The sequence below is a fragment of the Uloborus diversus genome, chromosome 10 (genome assembly GCF_026930045.1).
Source record: "Uloborus diversus isolate 005 chromosome 10, Udiv.v.3.1, whole genome shotgun sequence".
Classification (NCBI taxonomy): domain Eukaryota; kingdom Metazoa; phylum Arthropoda; class Arachnida; order Araneae; family Uloboridae; genus Uloborus; species Uloborus diversus.
The window spans coordinates 66,924,785-66,948,525 of record NC_072740.1 but is presented as its reverse complement, the minus strand read 5'-3'; the positions used below and the strand labels follow the sequence as shown (position 1 = coordinate 66,948,525).

The window sequence follows — 23,741 nt, the reverse complement described above, 5'->3', positions numbered from 1 at the left end:
TAATATGCTTGATAACACTTCATTCGCTGTACCAATTCTTCTGCTCTGAGTTTTTCGTTACGATTTCTATTTGGTTCATATATGCTTGGCTAAGTGCCAAGAACAGGCCGATTTGTCAGACTGGGAGTGGGTGATTTAAATAGTTTTATTATATCATAGAGAAGAAGAAAAATAAACATTTGGAGGAATCACACCATCTGTCTCTTTGACAGTTAAAACTAAGCAGAAGAAGTGAAGAAAAAAGGCAAAATGCGCAATTTTCAGGTTCCCGGCAGGGGTGGTATATGTAATATGATACGGATAATTATTTTGTTCACAAACAAAGGGTCTTACTATTTACTATTTACACCACAGATGATTTTAAAAAAACATAAAAAATGAAAAAAAAGTTTTAAAAAAAGTCAATTTTTACATATTTAGCGAAACTTCAGGGACCTGGCAAAAGGTATAAATATATTTTAATTACCAAAAAAATTTTTAAAAATGAACATTAGATGTCAATACACATCGTTTCCCATCACAGGCGATTAAAAATATTATACATAATATTTAAAAAAAAATTTAAAAATGTCCATTTTTACATATTTGGCCAAACTTTAAGGGGCTGGCGGGGGATTTAAATATATTTTGATTTCCAAAAAAATTTTTATGCGAGCATTTTATGCCTATACACAACTTTTTCCACCACACGCGTTTTCGATTTCAAAAAAAAAGTCAAAATCGACCCACCCTACTGTATACTTTTCTTATTTTCCTGATTCCATTAAATCTACAGAAAAACTGTCATCTAAAGTATTTGTATACAACCATTTGCGTCAGAAGTATCATAATTTATTGTAAAAAGTATTAAGTAAAAAATTAATAAAAGAAACAGAAAATAAAGAGGCTGATTTTGTATCCTTAACCTGTTTGAAGTTTTTTTTTTTTTTTTTTTTTTTTTTTTTTTTTTTTAGGAATTTTATGTAATCATGTTTCTGAATCAGTGCATTCAATTAAGATTATTAATTTTTTTTAGGTTCACCAACAGTTGTAACTACAAATTTTTTAATCAGAAGTATGGGGCCTATTTCGGAACTAGATATGGTATGTTTCATATAAGAATAAGTTTTATCTTTATACGAATTATTCTTCCTCAAAGCAACAATTTGCTTAACCCTTTAAGCGCCAATAATCCCAAATGGGAACATCAATTTTGAAAAAAATGTTTAGAAAAAGTTTTCGCTCTTGAGGATTAAAGAAAAGTCTATCTATACTATTAAAAGCATATTTGATTTTTTGAAAGAAAAATTATTACCCTCTTAAAATATTTATGGCCTACAAAAATTCGCGAAATATTCTGTTTTTGTCGATTTTTATGGAGATTAATTTAAAAAATCATAAAAAAATTTTTAAGTGCCGAATGTTTACGAAATTTCAGAGTAATAATAAATAAGGAGCATTTGATTAACAAACATGACAGAAAAAATTTGAATCTCAAATGTGCTGTTTATAAGCAATCAAACTTCTATGTTCCCGATCAGGAACATTGGCATGTTTCAGTATAAAAAATCGAAAATTTTTTACTGTAGTTCTGTTATGTGAAAAGAAAGAGGCTCATAATTGCTATAAACCATATTGAAGCATGTAAAAACAAGTTGATGATATCAACAGTGCCTTTTTTTTGCCCCTCCCTCGCTCCATCCCCGTCTCTAGTTTTAAGATGAAAGTGATTTAGGAAAACCCACTTAGTACTTAACTCTTCGCTAATACCTACATGGGGATACAATCTGTTAGTAATAAATTTCTCTCCCAGTTCCTTGAAACAACACGGGACAATCTGTTTTGAAAGTTAAAGTTGTTTACATGAATGGTCCCCTTTCGTACCACACATATTGAGGTAAATATATAAGTACTAGAAGAAGAAAATAACATGTTTAGTAAGATAATTTGCTTTTTATACAACTATTATACATGGTACTATACAGCTATTGTTTGTATTAAGAAATTTTTCAATGTGGAACCCCAGTTAACTCTTAGTTATTTGAGATTTCATATAGTTTGTGTTGAATAAATTGATAAATATTTTAATTTTTTCGTGTTTATATTTATTTTTAACTATTTTTCATGTCAAATTCACATGAATTAAACCAATAGATTAAATTATATCAACTATTTTGCGTGAATACAAAATTTGGACTAAAACCGTTAAGCGTAATCCATTAGTTACCTTAGTAAAAAGAACTTCATGCAACACGCCAATGTTCCCAAATGGGAACATGCACGAAAAATAAGATAAAAAAATTATTTTTCGAAAATTTCTTCTTTCATTGTTTGTAGGGATGCCTAACAATCTTATTTTTATAAAGTAACTTCTTTTTTATGTTTGGATCATAGAGCGGCGTTTAAAGGGTTAAATTTCATAATTATGTTTTACAAAGAGGGAGGGCGTACTTTTTTCCTATTAGATATTATATAGTTCAAACCTTACTCAATGTAGATGGGAATATATTAATCACATGATGAAATGGAAGCTTTACGTATTAAAAACTACCACATGTATATGGTTGTTTTGAAGGCATTAAAGTCGTCTTGAAAATTATATTATTATTAGATTTTCAAATAGTAAAATTGAAGACCTTGAGGCAATAAGGGGTCTTCTCCACTCTTTGTCGGTTTTTGTGATTTCTATCGGAATGTGTAAAGAGTCTTTGACTATGCAGAAGAACGGAAAATCTTTAACAATATTTCATACGATATGAAAAAAAGGAGTTATAAGACAAAACATGACAGGGAAAAAGTGAAGAAAAACAGTACCTTTTGTCGTGTTATTCTGAATCGTAAATACTTTTTATCACAACTCATGCAGTGTTTTTTCATTAGAAAAAGCTAATATTTAAATTATTATCAATAACATTTTTTAAACATCCAAATAAATTTTGATTTTAAAGATTTTTTTTTTTACTCCAAATGAATTAAAAATCAAATTTATTTTGATTTTTATATGCATTTGGCGTAAGAATGGGACAGCTACAATACGCAACACTTATATAGACCTCATGTAGGTAACAATATATTTAATGAAATAGGTTTTAGGGCGATTCAATTCTAGCAAATATATTCAATATAAAGGCAAAACCTTTAGCCATGAGTTTTTAAAAGAGCATTTGTGATTCCCGAAACTATTCAAAAAGGGGAGTCGTCCCTTTCTTGCACCGAAGTTTTCAGATACTTTCGATATAATATAATCGATGTATATGATTCCAACTTTGCACATATTTTATCATAATCTTTCTTTTTCCCTCCGAAACATTTCATTTTTCCTAATTCATACTACAGGAACATTGTCTCAAAATACGAAATGCATTGCATGCATATATGTATTAAATTTTGACTAATTGGATCAGATGGATTAAAATATCTTTATGGGTGAATTACTAAAGTTAACATTCAGTTCACTAAAGTTTAATAACCTGTTAAAAATATTTAAACTCAAATGGTGAATTTCTCAATTATGTTGTTTAGGTGAAGAAATCTCTATTTGTTTCATTTTTAACTAAGCAGAAAGTACCTGTAAACATGTAAATTAGATATTTTCCCAGATTAAGCAGTTTACTGCGCCCAATTTCCATTCTGTTTAAGTAAAGTTCAAGTTAAAAATACATATAAACTAAAACAAGTCTCAAATTCTCCTCTCTGAGCAGTAAAAAGGTGTGAGATAATTTAAAAATAAAAGGGGAAGAAGATCAAAAGAAATAGCTTTATTGATTTATAGAAGCTATTAACGCTAGTTGCAAAATATTTTATCTGGGAGAGAATTCAACATTGAAAGAAAATAATAAAAGATTTTCCGCATCGACATTTCTATCGAGAATGTGTAGATTCGTGATATTTTTCTATGAAGGCAATTGTAACGTTTTCGTAGATCTCAAGCTACCTTGTGAGTTTACATTTTTCATTGCGTCAGCTACAAAATATGTCAATTCGCTATTCAAATTCTCCTATTAGAGTTTATAAACTGACATTTTTCACCGTAAATGGAAAAAAAAAGGGTTTCGCTATTGTTTGAACACATATATTTAGAAATAGATTATTTTTCATTAAACTTAGCTTAGTACTTCGTATTATATGACGCTTAACCGAGGGTAAGAACATTAAGTTGTATTTTTTGCTAACTTTTAAAACATTTCTCTTATTTTCACTGGTCAATCAGCAAATCGAATACATTCTTCTTTAAGGGGCTGTGAAAATAACTTATTCAAATTTTTCAATCAGTATTTCTAGATTTTGGTTGTAAAGGAAGGTGTTGCATGCATTAACAATTTGACTGTCTAAAAAAAGATAGTCAAGTACCCTTACTTTGAACAGTTTTGAATTTTTTACCATATATTGCCATACATTACAACCATTTAGTACCATATTATTCGCATGCATTTAAGTTGAACAAAATAACAAAATGTTATGTTTTAATGGAAAAGCCTTTTTACTTTACTTCAGAAAAGACATGGATATATATATATTGCAAAAACATATGTGTTGTTCTAAGTTAGAGATCCATTTCCCAAACTCGGAACACCTAACTTTTTGATTTTCGTTTCACGTGTGCAGCAGTAGGAAATAATTTGGGACACCTATTATCATTTTAAAGAAGTTCAATTAACAACAGGAAAACATGTCATTAGTTAAATGCAATACAATGTTGTATACTTTCACAGATCTTGCCCTAGAACTATCACTATAACTAGTCCTTGAAAATAATGATTGTCTCTCGAGCCTTCTTAATTTTTTTCAATGTAATTTTTTCCGCGTTCGCGTCCGCTTTTGGAAGTATAAAAGCATCAGGTGAGCCAAAATATTCCTCATGCAGATAAGTCTTAGCTCTCTATGTTCCACACTTGTATCTTGTTCCATTCTTATGCTTGATATTAACAACAAATAAATTGGTGTCATCCATACTTTCTGACTTATTTTTGTCCTTAGAACACACATTTACTTACGCAAGGAAATACGTTGGCAAAAATTACTTTGTCCATTGACAAGTTTCAATATGTTTTTACCTTTGACAAATATTATCTCCAGTAGTAGTATGGCACATTCATTACTATCAGAATATTCGTTTTTTTTTTCAACCTAACTAATATTTTTCTCAATGAAGTTATCTAATTTAACTACTCAATATTCCTTGTAAACAAATTTATGAATAAATAATTTAAACTGAATTAGTTAAACGAAAACAAATGTGTACAAGTAGTGCAGAAGTACTACATACCTGAGAAGAAGTGCGCCAAAAAATAAAACTAATATTTATCAGTTAACAAGGGCAGCACAAGTTAAAATATATAATGTGCATGATTGAAAATCGCATATTTTGCCGAAAGTTTTGAAATATGTATACCTACCCACAAAGTTAAAGCATCAAAATAAAATCACGTAATTTCAAAAGAAAATTTTTCATTTATCTTGTAACACAATTTTTTAGTCCAGTGCCCATTCTTGGCACAGTATCTTTACTTTGGACAATTTGACGACGAATTTCGTTTGGAGTACTTTCACACCAGTCAGTACTCCACGTGTAAGACATAAACAGTATTATAATATAATTGAACAGTTACCTTTGTAGGTAATGTGAGTAACATTTTAATGCTCTACTGGCATGTCCTTCAATGGTGCTGCTTCAACATTTTTCCAGTAAAAGCACAAGGTAAATGAAATCCTTGAAACATAGTAGCGTACTAATAAAATGTCTCTTAGTTCTGATTACAGTGAAAATAGTCTGAAAAATGGAGAACTATTTCTTTGGAACATACTTCAAAGAACAAATACGCTTATGCATGTGATAGTAGAAATAAAGATTACATTAAAGCTTTTCAACAATACTGGTTTGATTACTGATATTTTTTTCATAAAAATAAGAAACGTAATTAATGTTTTCTTTAAAAATTGAGCACATAAAGATGCCAAGATGCCATTATTAGAAACAAAAGGTAAAATTGATATAAAAATGAAAAATACATACATGAAGGCCCTCCGTTTATGCTCAGAGCGTAGATGCTCTGCGATAACGTATAGAAAATGAGCTGATGTATCACATGACTTCCTTTCACACCATATTAAAGTTCCTTGGTGTAGCAAGAAAAGATTTAAAATATTTTTACCAGTTTTTCGTCACAAACCGATACAAAAAAAACCGTTCTACAGAGATTATTTCCCCAATATCGACAATTTTAACGTGAGTCAATGGATAACTCTCCAAATATCGCCAATAGCCCCAAATTGTAACCAAATTTGAAAATAACTTTTTTTGCCAAACTTGTTGCCAACTTGGCGACCAAATCTTTGGCGATATAAACCGAATGTTCCCCAAACTATAACATCTCTTGCGTTTGCATTGATATTAACACTGCTTTTCCCCAAGAAAGGTGTAAAAGACCCCTTTTGGAACATCCGAATACAACCAAAAGAGGAGGCGCACAACTAGACACCACTAAGAGTTTAAATACCAAATTTCAACTTTTGGCGATATTCGTACATACGTACATGCATATGCACATACAGAAGTCACAAGAAAACTCGTGGTAATTTACTCGGGGATGGTCGAAACGGGTATTTCGGGAGCCCATACGTTCTTAGGCATATGTGCACGTGCGTAAGGGTCGCAAAAACTACTCAACATTTATTCGGGGATAAGTAAAATTTAAAATTAGGCCGAAATTTGAGGGAATTCTTTTTCGTGAATACAATACTTCCTTTATTATGTGAAAGGAAGTAAAATGTAAAACTTTATTAACTCACAACATTATTTGCTGAACATTTAAAATATTATAAATTTGATTAAACTGAGGATCAGGTGATTGTACATAATTTCACATAGCTGTCAGTCACCCGTAAAACACTTATGCAATCTGTCCAAAAGCGTGACCTATTCTTTGCATGTATGCCAGATAAATACATAAAGGCCTTATAAAAGAGAGCTGTTTTTTTTTCAACTGTCATCTGCAACACATTTGAAATAACACAGCTGGTTACCCCCCATCCCTCCTTTCTTAAATAGCCTCAGATCACTGTACAACGTTTTATTGGAAAGAAATGTATTTACAAAATAATACTTCTACTTCGGAGTTTTTCACTAAAAGAAAAATGTTGTTTAGACAAAATCATTATTGATATACAAATTTGATTTTTCAGGAATATTCTATGGATTGCTATTTTCGACAGAAATGGACAGATCGGCGCTTGATGTTTGGAGGACCAATTAAAAACCTTAGTTTAAGTATAAAAATGTTGGAAGGCCTTTGGAAGCCAGACACTTATTTTCATAATGGCAAAGGCTCGTATCTGCATACAATAACCTTACCGAATAAGCTGTTGCGAATATTTCAAAATGGAGAAGTTCTATATTCGATGAGGTAAATTACGTTGCCTCTAAAGCACGATCTTTCTGTATGTATTTTTACCCCTCAAGTCGGAACTATGAAATACTTTACCAAATATTGTTAAAATTATAAAGAGTTAACTACAAAAGACAAAAAACAAATGATCTAATCAATTATTTAATAATTAGCAGCTGTTTAAAGTTCAGGTCTGGTATAACGGACGCCAGGACTGAAGCGGTTAAGCTATTGCAAAAGAAAATGCGTGATCAATTAAAATATTAGTGTGAGGCTTCGGTGGTATCGTTGGCATGGATCTGAGTACCGACTAAAGCAGAGGGTTTAGTTCCTTGCTGTGGATGAATGCCATTTTTGATTTCTGCGGTGTTATTGACTGCGATATTTAATTAACTGAAATATTATCTAAGAGGATCTTTATCATCTGCTTTGACAGAGAGAAGAAACAACAATGAAATATGTTTATTTACATTTTTAAGGAATGTATATATTTTCTTGTAAGTTCAAATTAATTCTCCGCTCAAATGGTAATCTCCATCTTCAAGATCATAAATAAAAAATACAATATGTACAACTGTATACAATTTACGTACGTCATATCTAAGACAATAAAACTAACCGCTATGTATATCAACAATTAAAAACTACTGCAGATCCCATTATGCAACGTACTTCATGTTTCACGGAAAATGTTTTACATGTATTGTTGAAAAGATATAGAGCACTGATAAAAGTACTTTTGACTAAGATGCATTTATAAATTTCCAAAGAACACAAACTACAATAGAAATGGGTCGGATAGAAATTCAATTTCAATTTTGTGAATTTAATATTTTAATCCTTATAGATTTGGAGAATTAAAATTGTAGTTGTCACTAGTAATGTTTTTGAGTAGTAATTGTTTTGAAATGGGTCGGATAGAAATTCAATTTCAATTTTGTGAATTTAATATTTTAATCCTTATAGATTTGGAGAATTAAAATTGTAGTTGTCACTAGTAATGTTTTTGAGGATAAAACCTTTTTAATTTAGAATTTGTTATTAGTTATGATACTGAAATGAAAACAGCAGAACTAAATGTGCTATTTAAGTTACTCGCAGTAAGTATAGTGTGTAAAATTGGTAATATCATTCTCAGTAAAATGCTTCAAAGATTTGGATCAATTCATTAGGATAAACTGCAATGTAAATGCAAGCATTAAATTAATCCACTACGCAAAGCTTCTGCGCGAAAAGTATGTCATTTAATTTTTTCTAACATGTATTTATTTGATAAATTATCAGGTAATATACATGAAACAAAAATGGTAGGGATTTTAAACACATGTTTTAAAATCTTTTTAGGCTAACCATTAAAGCTACCTGCCCCATGCTGTTACAAAATTTCCCGATGGATAAGCAATCTTGTCCACTTGTCTTCGGAAGTTGTAAGTTACCTATATTTTACTGCAGTGAATTACATAGAAATTTAATTTTCTGTAGAAAATGTTTCTCTTTTATATCACATATAACTGCATAAGATTTTACGTATAATAAATTAGAAGAGCTATATGAAATGTATGCATATCTATTTGTAGTTTGAATAATGTGTAGAATTATGTATAATGTGTATTTTTTTCAAAGTCATCCCTTATATATTTAACTTTAAACACCTACAAATGTAACAGTATTCGACAGTGCTATCAGTGGTAAAAGCAGAAACGAAACATTATAAATGCTTAAAATGTTGAACTATATGAAATATGTTGAAGTCATTAGTAGAAGTGAAAACTTCTTAATTGAATGCCCTGAATCGTAGAATGAAGTTGCGACACGTCCTCCATCTTGAGGCTAAACGATGCTTTCTTCCGATATCTGTTATTGTAAAGTAGCGTGTTTTGCTTCTTGATTGTGGTTTCTTAAAAACTTTATGTTCATCCATAATCAAGACACACCACAGTTAATAAGCAAAACACGCTATTTCATTTTAGCAGACATGGATGGGAAGGAAGTGGCATTTAGCCCCAAGATGGTGGACGTGTCGCTACTTAAGCTACGATTAAGGGCTTTAATTACCCTTATAGTACTGCGTTTTAAAGCAAAGTCATAGTGATTTCACCGCGAGTCGTAATGGTACTAGTCACAAAGTGATTGTATCATTATCATTCAAAAACGTTATGTGGCGCACATTTTACTTATTTGGAATAACTCATTTTTTAGCGTAAAAAGGTTAGATTTTGACAGTAATGTGGTTTGACATAGATTATTTATTTGCTTTTTACTAAAACCAATGAACATGGTACTTTGTCACTATCAAAGCTTTTCCCAAAGCACAGTGATTAATATGTGACTCTTTTGTGACCGTTTTATTTACGATCTCCTTTACGTAACTGAGACGTCCTAAAAGAGTAACTAAGACTCGTATAATGTCATCCCGTGGTAACTTCACGTGAGGACTTGAGAATGACTTGTAAGCATTGTGTGGACGGAGTGAAATATGCAGAAAATTACTGCATTGCGTTTCACAATGGTTCCTGTCAAAGTGACGAAAACGTGATACCTCGTATAAGTTACATATTTTTGAGTTTCACCTGATTTCACAGAAACATTCTTGAAGTCTTTCATTCGTGATACATCACTTTTTGTCTTCATTATTGCTGAGCATTTTAAAAGAGCATTTTTGCTTATCATTATACATAAGCCTATGCACATGCAGTAACTTAAAATGTACAACTGCAGGGACAGGGTGCAATGACTGCTTTGACAATTCACATAATCATCACTAAATGCGCACACTTTCATATCAATGGACATTGCTGCGAAAAAGTCCGGAATGTTTAAGGAGTTAAAAATTTCCAAAATTTAGGCTCCACAAATACGTATGTTTCAAACTTCCTCCAAAGATAAATGACCCTATGTCGTGAAGTTACAAAACTCATAAAATGTGGTTAACTCATAAAATGTCAGTTACAAAACTCATAGAAGTTACAAACTCAGAAGTTACAAAACTCACAAAATGTCATGGGTAGTGCCCAGAACTCCCGTTTTGTCACAACCCAGGTAGCACGCTTCGTACTGAAAACGTTTAAAAATATTTGTCAACCTTGTGACAACCATTTCAAAACGTTTTACTGTTACATGTACAACTTGAGTATGGACAGTCAGCGAAATATCATTACGGGACGTCAAAGCGATTTTTTTTTCTCTTTAACATGTGACATTATGTGGGTGACTTGCCAGTTACGTTTCTCGACTACGTAACTATCATTACGGTCCCGTTTTGGTCACTTTTATTACGTCATTGTTCTTAAATTGGTAGAAACCAGTTTTTCACCTTGTTTTTCATTATAAATAAATGATGAAAAAGTTGTAGTAAATAATTAAAATCTAAACACGACTAATGCTAAATTAATGCTTTTCTGGACATCAGTGTATTTCAAATAATACTAAAAATGTTAGATACAATCTTTTTACCATTATATAAAAATAAAAGTTTTTTTTCAAAAACCACATAGTACTACAGTACAGGTATCAAGAGAGAGTTTTGAAAATGACTGGAATAACTGTATACCTTTATCATTAGACCAATTTCTTTTTTGAATGAAATTAACATTGTTTTAGAAATTGTGTAAAATATTGTTAGATAGTTGACTCTGAAAACTGAAAATATGCCATTTTACTTGGATCTGCTATTTTTCCTTGCCCCATGTTCCTCTATATGGCACAAAAGTCGGAAATTTTATAAATAGATTTCGACATTGAATGTAAAAGTGTGAAACAGTTAAAAATTACTAATTTACTTTAAATCCAGCTCATTTCAAAACATTTTTGTTTGTAAATAATTAGAGAACACTGCATATTTATAAAAAAGAGACAAAAATAAAGTTATGCACTGAATGTTTTACAAGTGAAAAAAAAAAATTCGGGAAAAAAAGTAGACAGAACGTTAATTGTGTTGTTTGTCTCTCTGGTAAAAGTTAAAAAATATATACAACTGGTTTTTATTTTAAATGCTTCATTTAAGCTTCTTTACACTTTCGAAAATTTAAAAAATAATTAAATAAAATATAAATTGCGAGTTTAGATTATTTAAATTGGTAATTTTGTCATTTTCTTTCATGTTTTTAGTGTTTTTTCTATAATTAATATTTTTAGATGGGTACACTGTGGATCATTTAAGGTATCAATGGGATCCAAAAGGAGCTGTTAGCCTAAATGAAGGTCTTGTTCTTTCTCAGTATGATTTGATTGATTTTCCAATACAAAATGGAACAGTGACAGCAAAGACAGGTAACACCAATGTATGAAATCATTAGTAAAATCAAAAGCCCGATTGATTCTAGTACCTATTAAATGAATTGATTTTTATCATTTCAATAGGAATAACTCTCATTTAAAATAATTAGGTATTATTGTTTTTATTCTTACTGTTGTATACAAAGGCAATTCTCCAGTAAATCTATTTTGCATTTCAAACTTTTCCATTTTTTAACTTTTTACAATGAGTACAGGGGTTGTATCCTTAGTTGTAAATATCTGGTAATAAACTATAGTTTTCAGAAATTAAATTACATACTATGTACACCTACTTTTTATATTTTCGTGCAAGTATCATTTATATTCACGAAGATATAAGCATTTATTTTTTCAAAAATACTAAGTTTATTGACAGTTTGCGGCCCATAATCATGCAGAGATTACCTTCACTAATTCCCAACTTTCAGAAAATTTGACGGCATACAAGATAATTATATTACTAAAATGTGAAAGGTAAACTTTTCAAATTTGATGAAATATTAACGTTTAAAGCAAATTTTTGTTACTGTGCATGCGCGAACGATAGAAAGTTATACTTCATAATTATTTAAAACACAAGTAGGCGTGTTAACTCATTTAAAAAAAAACAGTTCAACATCTTAACACTTTAGAAAGATACAGACGATATAGGGTAGACCGACCAGTGAATGAACAGTTAAGCACAATTTCATTTTTTAAAAATCCTAGTAATTTTAAATTCTATACTATACAGATCGTGATAGTTAAAACATTTTAATTGATCTATGTAAATATCTCTAAAAAATCGCGGGAACTTAAATGGTACTGCTTCCGACTATTTTAGGTGTTTAAAGAAAAAATGGCACAACGACCCAGTGAATGAACACCTCGAACCAGTAAATGAACACAAATTGGTCCAGTGAATTAACATGATAAATTTTGATTCAAAAAGAAATTAAGTTTCTTTGAGATCTATCTATCTATCTATATAACTATCTATATCTATTCATCTATCTATTTATATAACTATCTATATCTATCTATCTATCTATATATTTATTTATATATCTTATCTAGCTGTCTATCTACTTATATATCTATCTATCTCCATGTCTATTTATATATCTTATCTATCTATCTATCTCTAAGTCTATTTACCTATTTATCAATGTACTTATCTATTTTTCTATCTATCTATCTACTTATCTACCAATCTATCCACTTATCTATCCATCTATACATCAATCTATCTATCTATCTATCTACTAATCTATATACCTATCTACTTATTTACTCTTATCTACTTATCTATCTACTTATCTATATATATATATATATATATATATATATCTACTTATCTATTTATCTCTATACTTAGCTATCTATCTATCTCTCTATCTACCTAACTATCAACCTATTTATCTGTCTGTACATCTAGATATCTACCAATCTATTATCCTAATCAATTTATTTATCTATCTACCTGCTTTTTTACCTGTCTATCTACCTATCTATCTCTATATCAGTCTCTCTACCTAACTATCTATCTCTATATTAGTCTCTATCTACCTATCTATTCTATCTCTATATTTATCTACCTATATATCTATTTACCTCTTATTTTTTATATATCTATCTATATATCTTCCTCTATATATTTATCTATCTATCTACATACAAACATACCATACATATCTACCAATCTATTCTCTCTCTTTGCATATATATTTCTATTTCTCTATCACTCAATCTACCTGTCTATCTATCAAGAGAGATAAAGATATAGAAAGATAGGTGTAGGTAGGTTAATATACAGATAGAGATATAGATAGATAAAATATAAAAACTCAGTAAAAAGTGCATTGTTTGCAAAGACAAAAATAAAGAAATTCTAGACTATATAATGAAATACATAAATAAATAAGCATATAAAACTATATGCATTACAAAAAAGTACGAAAATGAAAATATTTCAAAGAAACTTCAAATTTCTTTTTAAATCAAAAGAAATTTTGCCATTGTTCATTCACTGGGTTTTTGCAATTTTTCGTACCCAGTGACTGAACATCCCTCTACCTGAAAATCTACGCATTCTGCATTGACTGAAACAATTTAAATCCATAGCCTAAATATGTATACTTAATTTTTCTTTCGTAGAGTTAAAAAATAAAATTTATCGCTAAAAATAATATGTATCAAAATATTTGCTAGCACGAAACCAGCCTTATGATTTTGAAAGAGAGAAAGAACGATTCACGGCAGTAAAAATTTCCAATTTTTTTCAGGAAAAAAATACGTATCCAAAAGTAAACAATCAGGTGTCAGATAGCTCAGAATATCAATAAAGAACGCTTTTGTAGTGAATTTATTCAGAAAAAAAATTTTAGAAGCTTATTTATTATTATTTTTTTTAATGACGCGCTGTTCATTCACTGGGTGGTGTTCCCTCACTGGTCGGTCTACCCTAATCTGCTGCATTTTAAATGATTCTTGGAAGCGCGGTTAATCTTAGGAGATAATTTATAAATCAATATTTATCACGATTCAGACTGAACGATTGCAGCCAAGCATTACAAAATTGTCAACGATTCCTTACGTTAAAATTGTCATTTTCGAAAAAAAATCAAAACTTACTAATTATTTTTTTTTAAAGCTGTAGGAAAAAAAGAAAAGAAATTCGTATTTCCAAATGGTGCATGCACTTTTAGATAAAAATTAATATTTTTACATAAAGAACCGCATCAAAACTTCGCGTTTTGTTTTTGAGATCTCGCAGTTTCTTTTTTTTTTTTTTTCTTCCAAAAATCGCAATTGAGAAATGTCACCCGAAATTGAATCTTTGGCGGGAATTAACTTGGGCAAGAAATATTTTTAGGAAAAACAAGTCACTTTAATTTAATTTTTCTGAATGTTGTCCACTTCATCCATGAAATTTATTTTTAATCAAAACAACAACGCAGTTATTTGCCGATTTCCCAGCAGAAGCCTTAATGCCAATACGTTTCTCGGCATGCAACCTTGTTGGGCAGTATCGACTTAACTGGATTTTTTTTAAACTAGCCTTATTACATTGCTTAAAAAAATAGAAACTCAAGAATATTATAATTCCTAAACATTTGTTAAAATTTTGCAAACGAACATTTTTTGATGAAGTCTTACTCTAGTTTATGAAGAAGTAAAATTTTATTCCCTTTTTTGAAGAAGAGGAAAAAACTTTTCATGATTGATATTGTATTGTCCTTTTTTTTTTACTTAGGGATGTTTTCGGTACTTCAAATCAACTTCAACTTGAGACGACACATGGGTTATTTTTTAATTCAAGTGTATGTTCCATGCATTCTCATAGTTGTATTGTCTTGGGTTTCATTTTGGATCAATCGAGAAGCCACAGCTGATCGAGTTGGTCTAGGTAAGTGTTCTTCAAGCAGAAAGTTTTCTAATATTTGTTTATGTAACGAAAGAAAAAAAAATATCTCAGGTTTATCTATCTTGACATAAAAAATTCTGGCAATAAAGAAAAGACGTGCTTTATAAGTAAGAGAAAATCAGTGCTTTGTCATCTTTTATTCTGCTAACTGCACCCATAAACACTGAGAAAGTCTTTAACAAACTCTTATGAACTATTATTAAACAAAAACAGAAGTTTATAGTAGTGTTAGGTAGCTACAATTAATGTGTACAAAAATCGTTTAAACAGTATTCAGCTGAAGTTTAAACGTTTACGTATGACTATATGGCCTGGAACAGGATGTCATCAAGTTATGCTTAACAGTACTTGTTGTTGTAGATTCTAAATGACACAAGTAAACAGTATATGAAAGCTAAGTTGATATAAATGGTAAAATTTAATTACCTGGTTTAGATAATATTACATCATTTCCTGAGCAGAAATAAAAGTTAAATTCAATTCATGAAATTTTTCAGCTTTACCATCACAGATAATTAAGAACTATACTAATAAGAAGAGGGTGAATTTACTCTCACGAAAGATAAGGCAGCCGTGCAGCACGTTTCAAACCAACCCCTTAAAACAGCCTCCTACCGCTGACAGTTAGACCAAGACATTCAAAATATGATTTGGCACAATCTAACCCCTGTTATAAAAGGGTCAACAACTTTGACAAACCTGGTACTTTTAAAACAATAATATGTTCCTTGTATTGCAAATATGAGTAGGTATGTTATCGTTTCTCATGTAACGACACACAGTACTTCGTACATACAAAAGCGCAATGATGCAATTAGTACGTCCACACTACTAAATAAATCATTGCGCGTTTAAATTGAGTGAAATTTTCAAAACATGTCTTAAAGGGACATACGACTCTTAATCTCGAATTTTTTTGAGATTTTGAAAAACATATATATTGTTCACCAGTATTTCCTGAAAAATTTAAAACAAACCACATTGAAAAGTTTCTGTTATTAAGAAAACTATGAGCTTTTTATCGCAAAATGTGTGCTTTTGATATTACACGCATAATAACTCAATAACTAAGAAATATTTTTCATGAAATTTTTACTGAACATGTATCTGAAAAATTATGTAAGGTATAAAAAGATGAAATGTTGATCATTTTCTGACACTTTAAATTACTTTAGAAAATACACTAAAATGTAAAACAACGTGGTTTAGTTTGTTAAGCTAACAGTTTAGATTATTTAGAAACCAAAAACATTCTACCATGACTAATATTTGTATGGTAACAACTTATATCTTGCGTACATCGCAATCGCACTACCAAAGCATTTATAAGATTAAGTGGCCAAAATGCAAGCAGTTAGTAAAGAGTAATATATTTTTCCTCCATGTTCTGGAGTATGTAAAGCTGTACACCTACAAAACCTTCTAGAAAGTAATTACCAGTAATATAATATTTGAGCAAAGCTCTATCTCAAGAAGACAGCAAAAGTGGCCTTGTTTCCAGATCCTCTTAGTGAATAATGTCCGTCTTCCTTAATAGCTTGGGGAAGAATGAAAAATAACACCTCTTGGTGAACCCTGCAGAAATGTTATGCAAATTAACTTTACGTTGTTACTTCTGAAAAAATGATGTAATGTTAAATGTTTTTCAATGACATTTCTATGTTGTTTGAGCATTTTTGTAAGAGTTATAAATAAAAAGATACTTATAAAAAAAATGAGAGTAGGGACAAGACTTACGATTACACTATTTAACTAGATATGTGGGGGTAAAGGGCACTTTTGAGTTCTAGAACCATAAAAGCACCCAATTTAATGTAGATTCGTTAGGTAATAAACAATAGCAGAGACAACAAAATTTATTTTTGCTGATAATTGTAATTTTTTTAACAAATTTTTAAACAAAGACTTCAAAAAAAAAAAAAAAAAAAAATTCTCCCTAAACTCAAGAGGTGGGGTGAGTTATACTTCAGGAAACTTTGACTTTTGTATTGAAACGTTTCGTAACGCTTATATATATATGACTTTATACGGTACTGTTTCAGCTGTACTTTAAGTAAAGAACACAAAAATCATTAGAAATGTTCCTTCTATAATTTGGTTAGTTGTGTGTAGTGGGCAGAAAATATAATGTTGGAACACTACACCTATAACGTTAAGGTTAAAAAAGCGGTACTTGAGTTTTAGAAATAGCTCTGAGATCAGTCTCCAAAACTGGAAAAAGTAATGATGAAGTTGTGAACTAAGTTCAGTTAAATCAAGTTAAGACTTGGAGTCAAGTTAAGAGATTGCAATTACAATCGTTAAAATTGGTATGGTTTTAGTAAAGCATATTACCAACGAAAAAATTAAAGAAAATAGAAATGACTTAAGTGTGGACTAAGCTCTGCAAAAAACAAATAATTTTTTTTATATTGCAACATAAGTTATTTATAATAAAGCTCTAGAAATATGGAAATCGTTTAGTAGTTGGGTTAAAAGTGTGCTTAGTATTCTCCCTCCGCTAAATGTATCTTTGAAGAAAATGAAGCAAAAATTAATTTAAAATTTTGACACCGCAATAGAAATTGTTAAACAAATGTGTTAGAACTGTCGATCTATTATATCTCTAAAGGATCAGTATAGTATTAGAAGTACTAATTCTAACATACGATGTAATTTATTTTTTAATGCTAACCAGTGCCCAAAGCAGTCCGGCGAGTATGTTGGCCCACCTTAAAAACTTGAAAAGATGTATCAATTATTGGTGTAAAATCTGAATACAGCGCAGATACAATATTTGCACAAAGCAAATTCATACTAACTTATGCGTGATAAGATGCGAGAAGTAGCGATATATTTAAAAGTTACGCATCCAAAATTTCGCAGTTAAAAAAAATTAAATAAAATAACTATGCGCTATTAATTTAGCACATAAAAACCAACCAATAAACAAAACGTCGTACATTTATCGTATGCTTTATTATTGTAGAATACATCAGTTAAATGTGGTGCTGCGTATAAAATCTTAATCTCCCCCTCCCTATTGTGTTTTTTTATCCTACTCGTTTATTTTTTAAGCTTCAACGTTACAATAAGTCATAGTTTCATTTATACCAGCGCCAAGCTAAGTTAATAAAAACATTTTTGAATTCTATTCATTTATTTATTTATTTATTTTTTTGTTTTGAATTTGTATTTCAATTTAGCTTTTAACATATACAGGTAGTTATCAAAATAATGAAAACACTTGAAAAAAATTTTGGAAATCGCTACTCTGCCGTAAATGTTCTGTTTATAAAGATGCCCTTTTAACTTTAATCGCTCACACTGGTGACTCTATACGGTGATTGAGTTCTGTGGTCACTTTTGCTGCTGTTGTTCGCTTTTTAGACATTACATTCTACTTCAATACACGTCGGTTTATTTCACTGAGCTTCTCTTTCCGCCCACTATTTTGCTTTGCCGAGCTTGTCTTACCGCGCTGTGTGTATGCTGTCGTGACTTTAGATACTGTACTTTTAGATGCGCCAAAAAGTTGAAGTGTTTCAGTTACACTTGCTTCAGCTAGAAGCGCTCCAACAATTTGGCCTCTTTAAAAATTTGAAAGGTCCGACATTTCACGTGCTTGAAAAAAAATCCAAGACTTCCAGAACTTCCGTTAAATCACCAAATAGTACCAGAATATGTACATTGCTATTTATTTTAAAAAAAAATATTTAATTTTATTCTTTAAGACTTACAAAGCGCATTAAAAAATGTCACTTTTATTCTCGGGTGTTTCCGTTATTTTGATAACTACCTGTACAGCTTTACACTTATTATGAAAAAATAAACTGTAAAACTTTTGCAATACGCAAAGCATAACGGAATCAATTTTATTACGTTATTCTTAATTAACTTTATATGAAAAAGTTATGAAATTTTCTAAAATAATTTTTCGTGTGGATTTTCTTTATTTGGTTAAGCAATTAAAAGTAGCGCCATCTGCTAGGCTAGTTATCCTTTTCATATAGTTAATTCATCTAGCATGAAAACTTTTTTTCGATATTTTATTAACGATGACCGTTGAATGCGGCATATTCCAATTACACTTTGTGTTTGTAATTTTTTTAAAGATTTATAGACGTTTTGTTATAACAAAATTGAAAAATAAATGTTTAAATGTTATTGAATTGGGTGCTTCATTTTGTTTATTTTAGTGCATATATTAGTCTGAATTAAATAATTATGCTTTTGAAGTCCAATAAAAAATGTAACTATAATATTTTAATATATTAACGAGAGTGCAATTTTAATAATTTACCTGGTACAAGTATTTAGTAGGCAAAGTTATAAACATATCACTCCTTAAATCAGTAAAAAAGGTAATTATTGTATTTTTCACTGTTATTTCCAACATCTTTTTTTTCTTCTAACGTTGTATTTTTATTTTCTTTATAAAGATTTTTGATTATGGAATATGTTATTAAGATTGGAAATTTTATGATTGCGGCTGTTGAAGAAAAATTTTTGAATTGACCTTAAAAGGTCAATTCAAAAATTTTTTGACATACGACATTGTTTGTATGACAATGTTTGTATGACAAATCGACATACAAACTATGTGGCGTCTATACAATTTTACTTTTAAAAAAGATTGTTTTTGAAATTTAAGACTTTTACTGCTCCAAACTTGGAAACACCACCTTACGTTACGTTTAGTAAATACGTGCTTATTTGTATATGGCTGAAAATGTATAATTTTACTGCAATGAGTCATGCATATTAAGTGTTACTAAAAGTGAAGTTACATTTTAAAGACACATTAAAAAATACAAATCTTACAGAAATATCTATTTGTTGTCACTATGAAATTCGAAATTGAAATTTTTTTCTCTCGGATGTGTTTTTTGCAGGAATTACTACTGTTCTCACTTTGTCAACTTTTGGTCTGGATACAAAAACCGATCTGCCAAAAGTCTCTTATCCAACAGCTTTGGACTGGTTCGTTATCATGTGCTTTACCTTTGTCATTGCGACTCTACTGGAGTTCGCAGGTGTCCATTATTTTACGAAGATCGGCAGTGGGGAATATCCTTGCATCCAGTCTGGTGATGAATCCGATACTGATGATGGATTTTCAAGTACCAGGCATTTGGGTCCCACGACCGTAAGTGGGAGAGACATTGTAAGTTATAATGATAAACATGAATATTTTGTTGGAAACAGAAAAACTTTTCTAGTATTTCTCACTTCCAATTTCCTACATATTTACAACTTTTTTAAGCTGATATGTAATCAAAGCTAGAAAAAATTGCTAAAGCACAAAACTTTTATCTAAGAAAGCCCGTTTTGATAAGTAAAGACGTGCTTTCCTGGAATTATCCTTTTTTTTTTTTGATAAAAACTTACGTAACCATTATTCATTAATATTGCAACTCACGCCTTCCTTGATTAGGTAAATTATTGTGTTGCTTAGATACGTAGAAATTACTCACATGAAATTTTAATATCCATTTAAATAAAAAAAAGTTTTATGCTGAATGCTTTCCACTAAAAAATTTTTTTTAATGAACAAATCCATTCCCATTGTGTACAAATAATAAGTAAAGTACATGCTCATGTAATATTCATTCCCCTTTACAATATCTCATCAATAACTGATTTGTAGTAGAGAAGTTCACTCAAGAATTAAAACGAAAAGTCTTTTAAATTTTACAACGCCTGATATTAGTGTCACGCAGTTTTTATTCTTTTTTACCATTATTATTATAATTGTCTTGCTTACGTTTTCAGCTGAAAGTTAATCTAAGAAAATATGCATTAAAATAAATATTATTTAGAGTCCGTATTTTACACGTCATGTGTCGGAGAAAGAGTAAATTTGAACATACGTTGCAATAAATAATGGACAAAATGCTTTTAAAAAAATCTGGTATGAGTTTCATTTAAACACAATTTTACAACTTTGTGCGTTTTTTAAACGTCAGGAAAGTTTCAAGCAAAGTAAGAGCATTTTTTAATCAGTAGTTATTTATATGTGCAAGTGTTTTAAAATCAATGCATTGATATATGTGCAAATCTGTCATCGGTTCTGTGTATTTAAGTACAAGCCCAACACTGAGAAAGTCTGGGTTAGTTGTATAAAGTGGTGGCGAATAATGTAATCTTGCTCAATCAAAATAATTTCTAAGCAAAAATACATAACTGCGCAGATTGGATCGACACTATTCTACGGTTTGGGGCAAATTGTGGTTTAAAATAAAGAATTACTTGATACAGTTTTTGTTTTTTCTTTTTCCGAGGCTAAGCATTTCGCGATCATATTTTGGAAATGCATAGTACTAAGGATATTTTTAAAATACATGGTACGTACAGTAACACTTGGCTAAAATATACTGACGTTCTTCATTGAATGTAACAAGTAAAAGTAACAGAGTAAAATATTTTCAAATAACAAAATCAGTTGCATCAATAAATTTGAAATCTGATTCATTCAGTAGTATATTCCAAAATAATGCTATCAAAATATGTTTAAAAGGTGTGTAAAGGAAGTTCCACTCACTCCATGTGAAATTTCTGAGAGAAATATTATTTTAATGTTTATAGAACCAGATATTGCTATCTATTTTACTTAAATATTTCTGACAATACATCAATGACACTTTCACATGATACCCCGACTGATGTGGCACGAATAGAGATGCAAAACCCATACAGATTTTGAGCAACGGGAAAAAAAACCCGGGGAATTTGCACGGTAATACTTAGGGAAACATTGGGAATTTACAGAGTAAAAGAACTCGCTGATGTTTAACCTTCACATTATGTTTGAAAAATGATTATGCAAGATTTTTCTTATATTTTTGTTACAAATTCTTGAATGATCTCAACTACAAGCTGCTGCTTAAGTGAAATTGAATAAAGGCAGGACTTATGCTTATAACCCCCACAGCCACCACTTTTTTTTAATCAAAACAAAGAAGAATAAAATTGTCGTTGTTGCTTGAAATGAAGTGCTTAACGAATACTTGCTCATATCAGGTGTTTTGCTATGAATGCTATGACTTGGATTAGTACTGTAACTTAAATATAAACTATTCAAATTTACCATTTAAATACTTAATCGCAAACCAATAAAAGTTTTCTATTTTTGCAATTTAATTGTAACTGCAAGCGAAGCCATTATGTTTGTCATATTTTATTTCATGAGAAAGCTAAAAGGAAACGAACTGATGTCATCACGTGACTTCCTTTTACTCCAATTTAATGTCATTTCCTCATTACTGTCAATTTTAATGTGATTCAATAGGAAAAATAGATAGTAAAATAGAAATTAAGGTCGATTTTTGAGTGAAAATTTTTTCGCGAATACAATACTTTTTTTGTAAAAGGAAGTAAAAAGTTAAGTAATTTACATTTACAGCAGCAAAAATGGCAAAAAATTGAAATCGTGATAGTTAAAATTACAAGTAAAATTTACGTTTCTTTCAATGCTTGAAAAATACTTCTTCCCAAAGAGCCCAGTTTTTATGCCCGGGAATAGACCCGGTTTTCCCCTTCCTCTGAAACACTTTTCAAGAATGAAAATGTAGTCCGGGTTTCAAAATTTCAATTTCTTGTAAGATTAGCTGTCTCAAACTTATTGTATAAAAACTGAAAGCGAAATGCACAACATATAATGATCAATGCATTTTGCCGAAAATAATATTAATTAATTTATTATACCTAAATATTTTAAAATGTGTATGTATGTGAGTTGAACGAATTAAAGATTTTCCTTAATATTATTGCAAATACTCAGTGCACCATTAGTCATTTAATGTTTCTTTAGGTTCTCTATCCGAGTCCAATTCCAAGAGCTTGCAGGAGGAAAAGGTCAACTACTCACATTCCAAACTGTCGGGATTTAAGAATCTGTTGCATTCAGTTTTGGAACTGCTTTCTTGCCAGTGAAAAATACAAGGCTGCCATGCGGCGTAGAGTTGCTGGAAGAACAGACGCAGTCAATAGCGTTAGCAAAATTGATGAAATTTCCAGAATTTTATTCCCTTGCTGCTTTTTGGCTTTGAACTTCTTCTACTGGTTCATCTATGGGTCCAAACACCAGTCTTCAACATGGGAAAATATGTGACTCCAAGGACATTTTCCTACTTCTACAATTGATTCAAAATAGAAATCAACATATCTACTGCAATTTATAAAGCTTTTTTCGGTACATGCGTTAACATGTATTTTAACGTCGCATGTTATCATTAAAGGTTGTAAGCTGTGTAGTGATAATTTGTAGTCGCTTTTTAAGTAAGAAGAATAAGATTGTTAAATTTATTCTGATTTAAAACTTTTCCTCCTAAGTGTTTACAGAAAACATACCATGCTCGAAACACGTTTGGATTTTAATTCAAACAATAAAAAAATATACTCGCTTTTGCGAGGAAAAAAATAAAGAAAGTGACGTTTTTAGTTTTAATATTGAATTAAAATGTGGGGAGAACTAATTCACACAATGAAATAAATCAAAATTCAAAGTCACTGTACAAATATTCTTAAGTTAGGAGTGATAAACAGATCTAAGACAATCATCCTGCTATCAGAACAAAAGGAATTTATTAATTCTGTTCCTGATTTGTGATATTACGGAATTCCCAAATCTGGCTGTTTATCGAGCCCTAGACAAATATGATTTTTGATAGGTCAGGTGACTTAGCTTGTCTAGGAACATCACAATGCAAACACAG

General features: G+C 30.3%; 1 protein-coding gene across 2 annotated transcripts in view; it reads left to right on the top strand.

The window, feature by feature from the left end:
- LOC129231276 (gamma-aminobutyric acid receptor alpha-like) overlaps positions 1-23,396 on the top strand; it is a 91,890-nt gene extending 68,494 nt beyond the window's left edge. The window contains exons 4-10 of one of the 2 annotated variants that reach the window (XM_054865561.1): positions 1,016-1,083; positions 7,162-7,382; positions 8,709-8,791; positions 11,499-11,633; positions 14,875-15,027; positions 19,920-20,173; positions 22,838-23,396. In XM_054865561.1, the coding sequence (XP_054721536.1) occupies positions 1,016-1,083; positions 7,162-7,382; positions 8,709-8,791; positions 11,499-11,633; positions 14,875-15,027; positions 19,920-20,173; positions 22,838-23,137 (1,214 nt within the window). In that variant the 3' untranslated portion in view covers positions 23,138-23,396. Of the gene's footprint in view, positions 1-1,015; positions 1,084-7,161; positions 7,383-8,708; positions 8,792-11,498; positions 11,634-14,874; positions 15,028-19,919; positions 20,192-22,837 lie in introns of both variants that reach the window. The other variant, XM_054865559.1, reaches the window with a different exon arrangement.
- Positions 23,397-23,741: the final 345 nt, after the last annotated feature.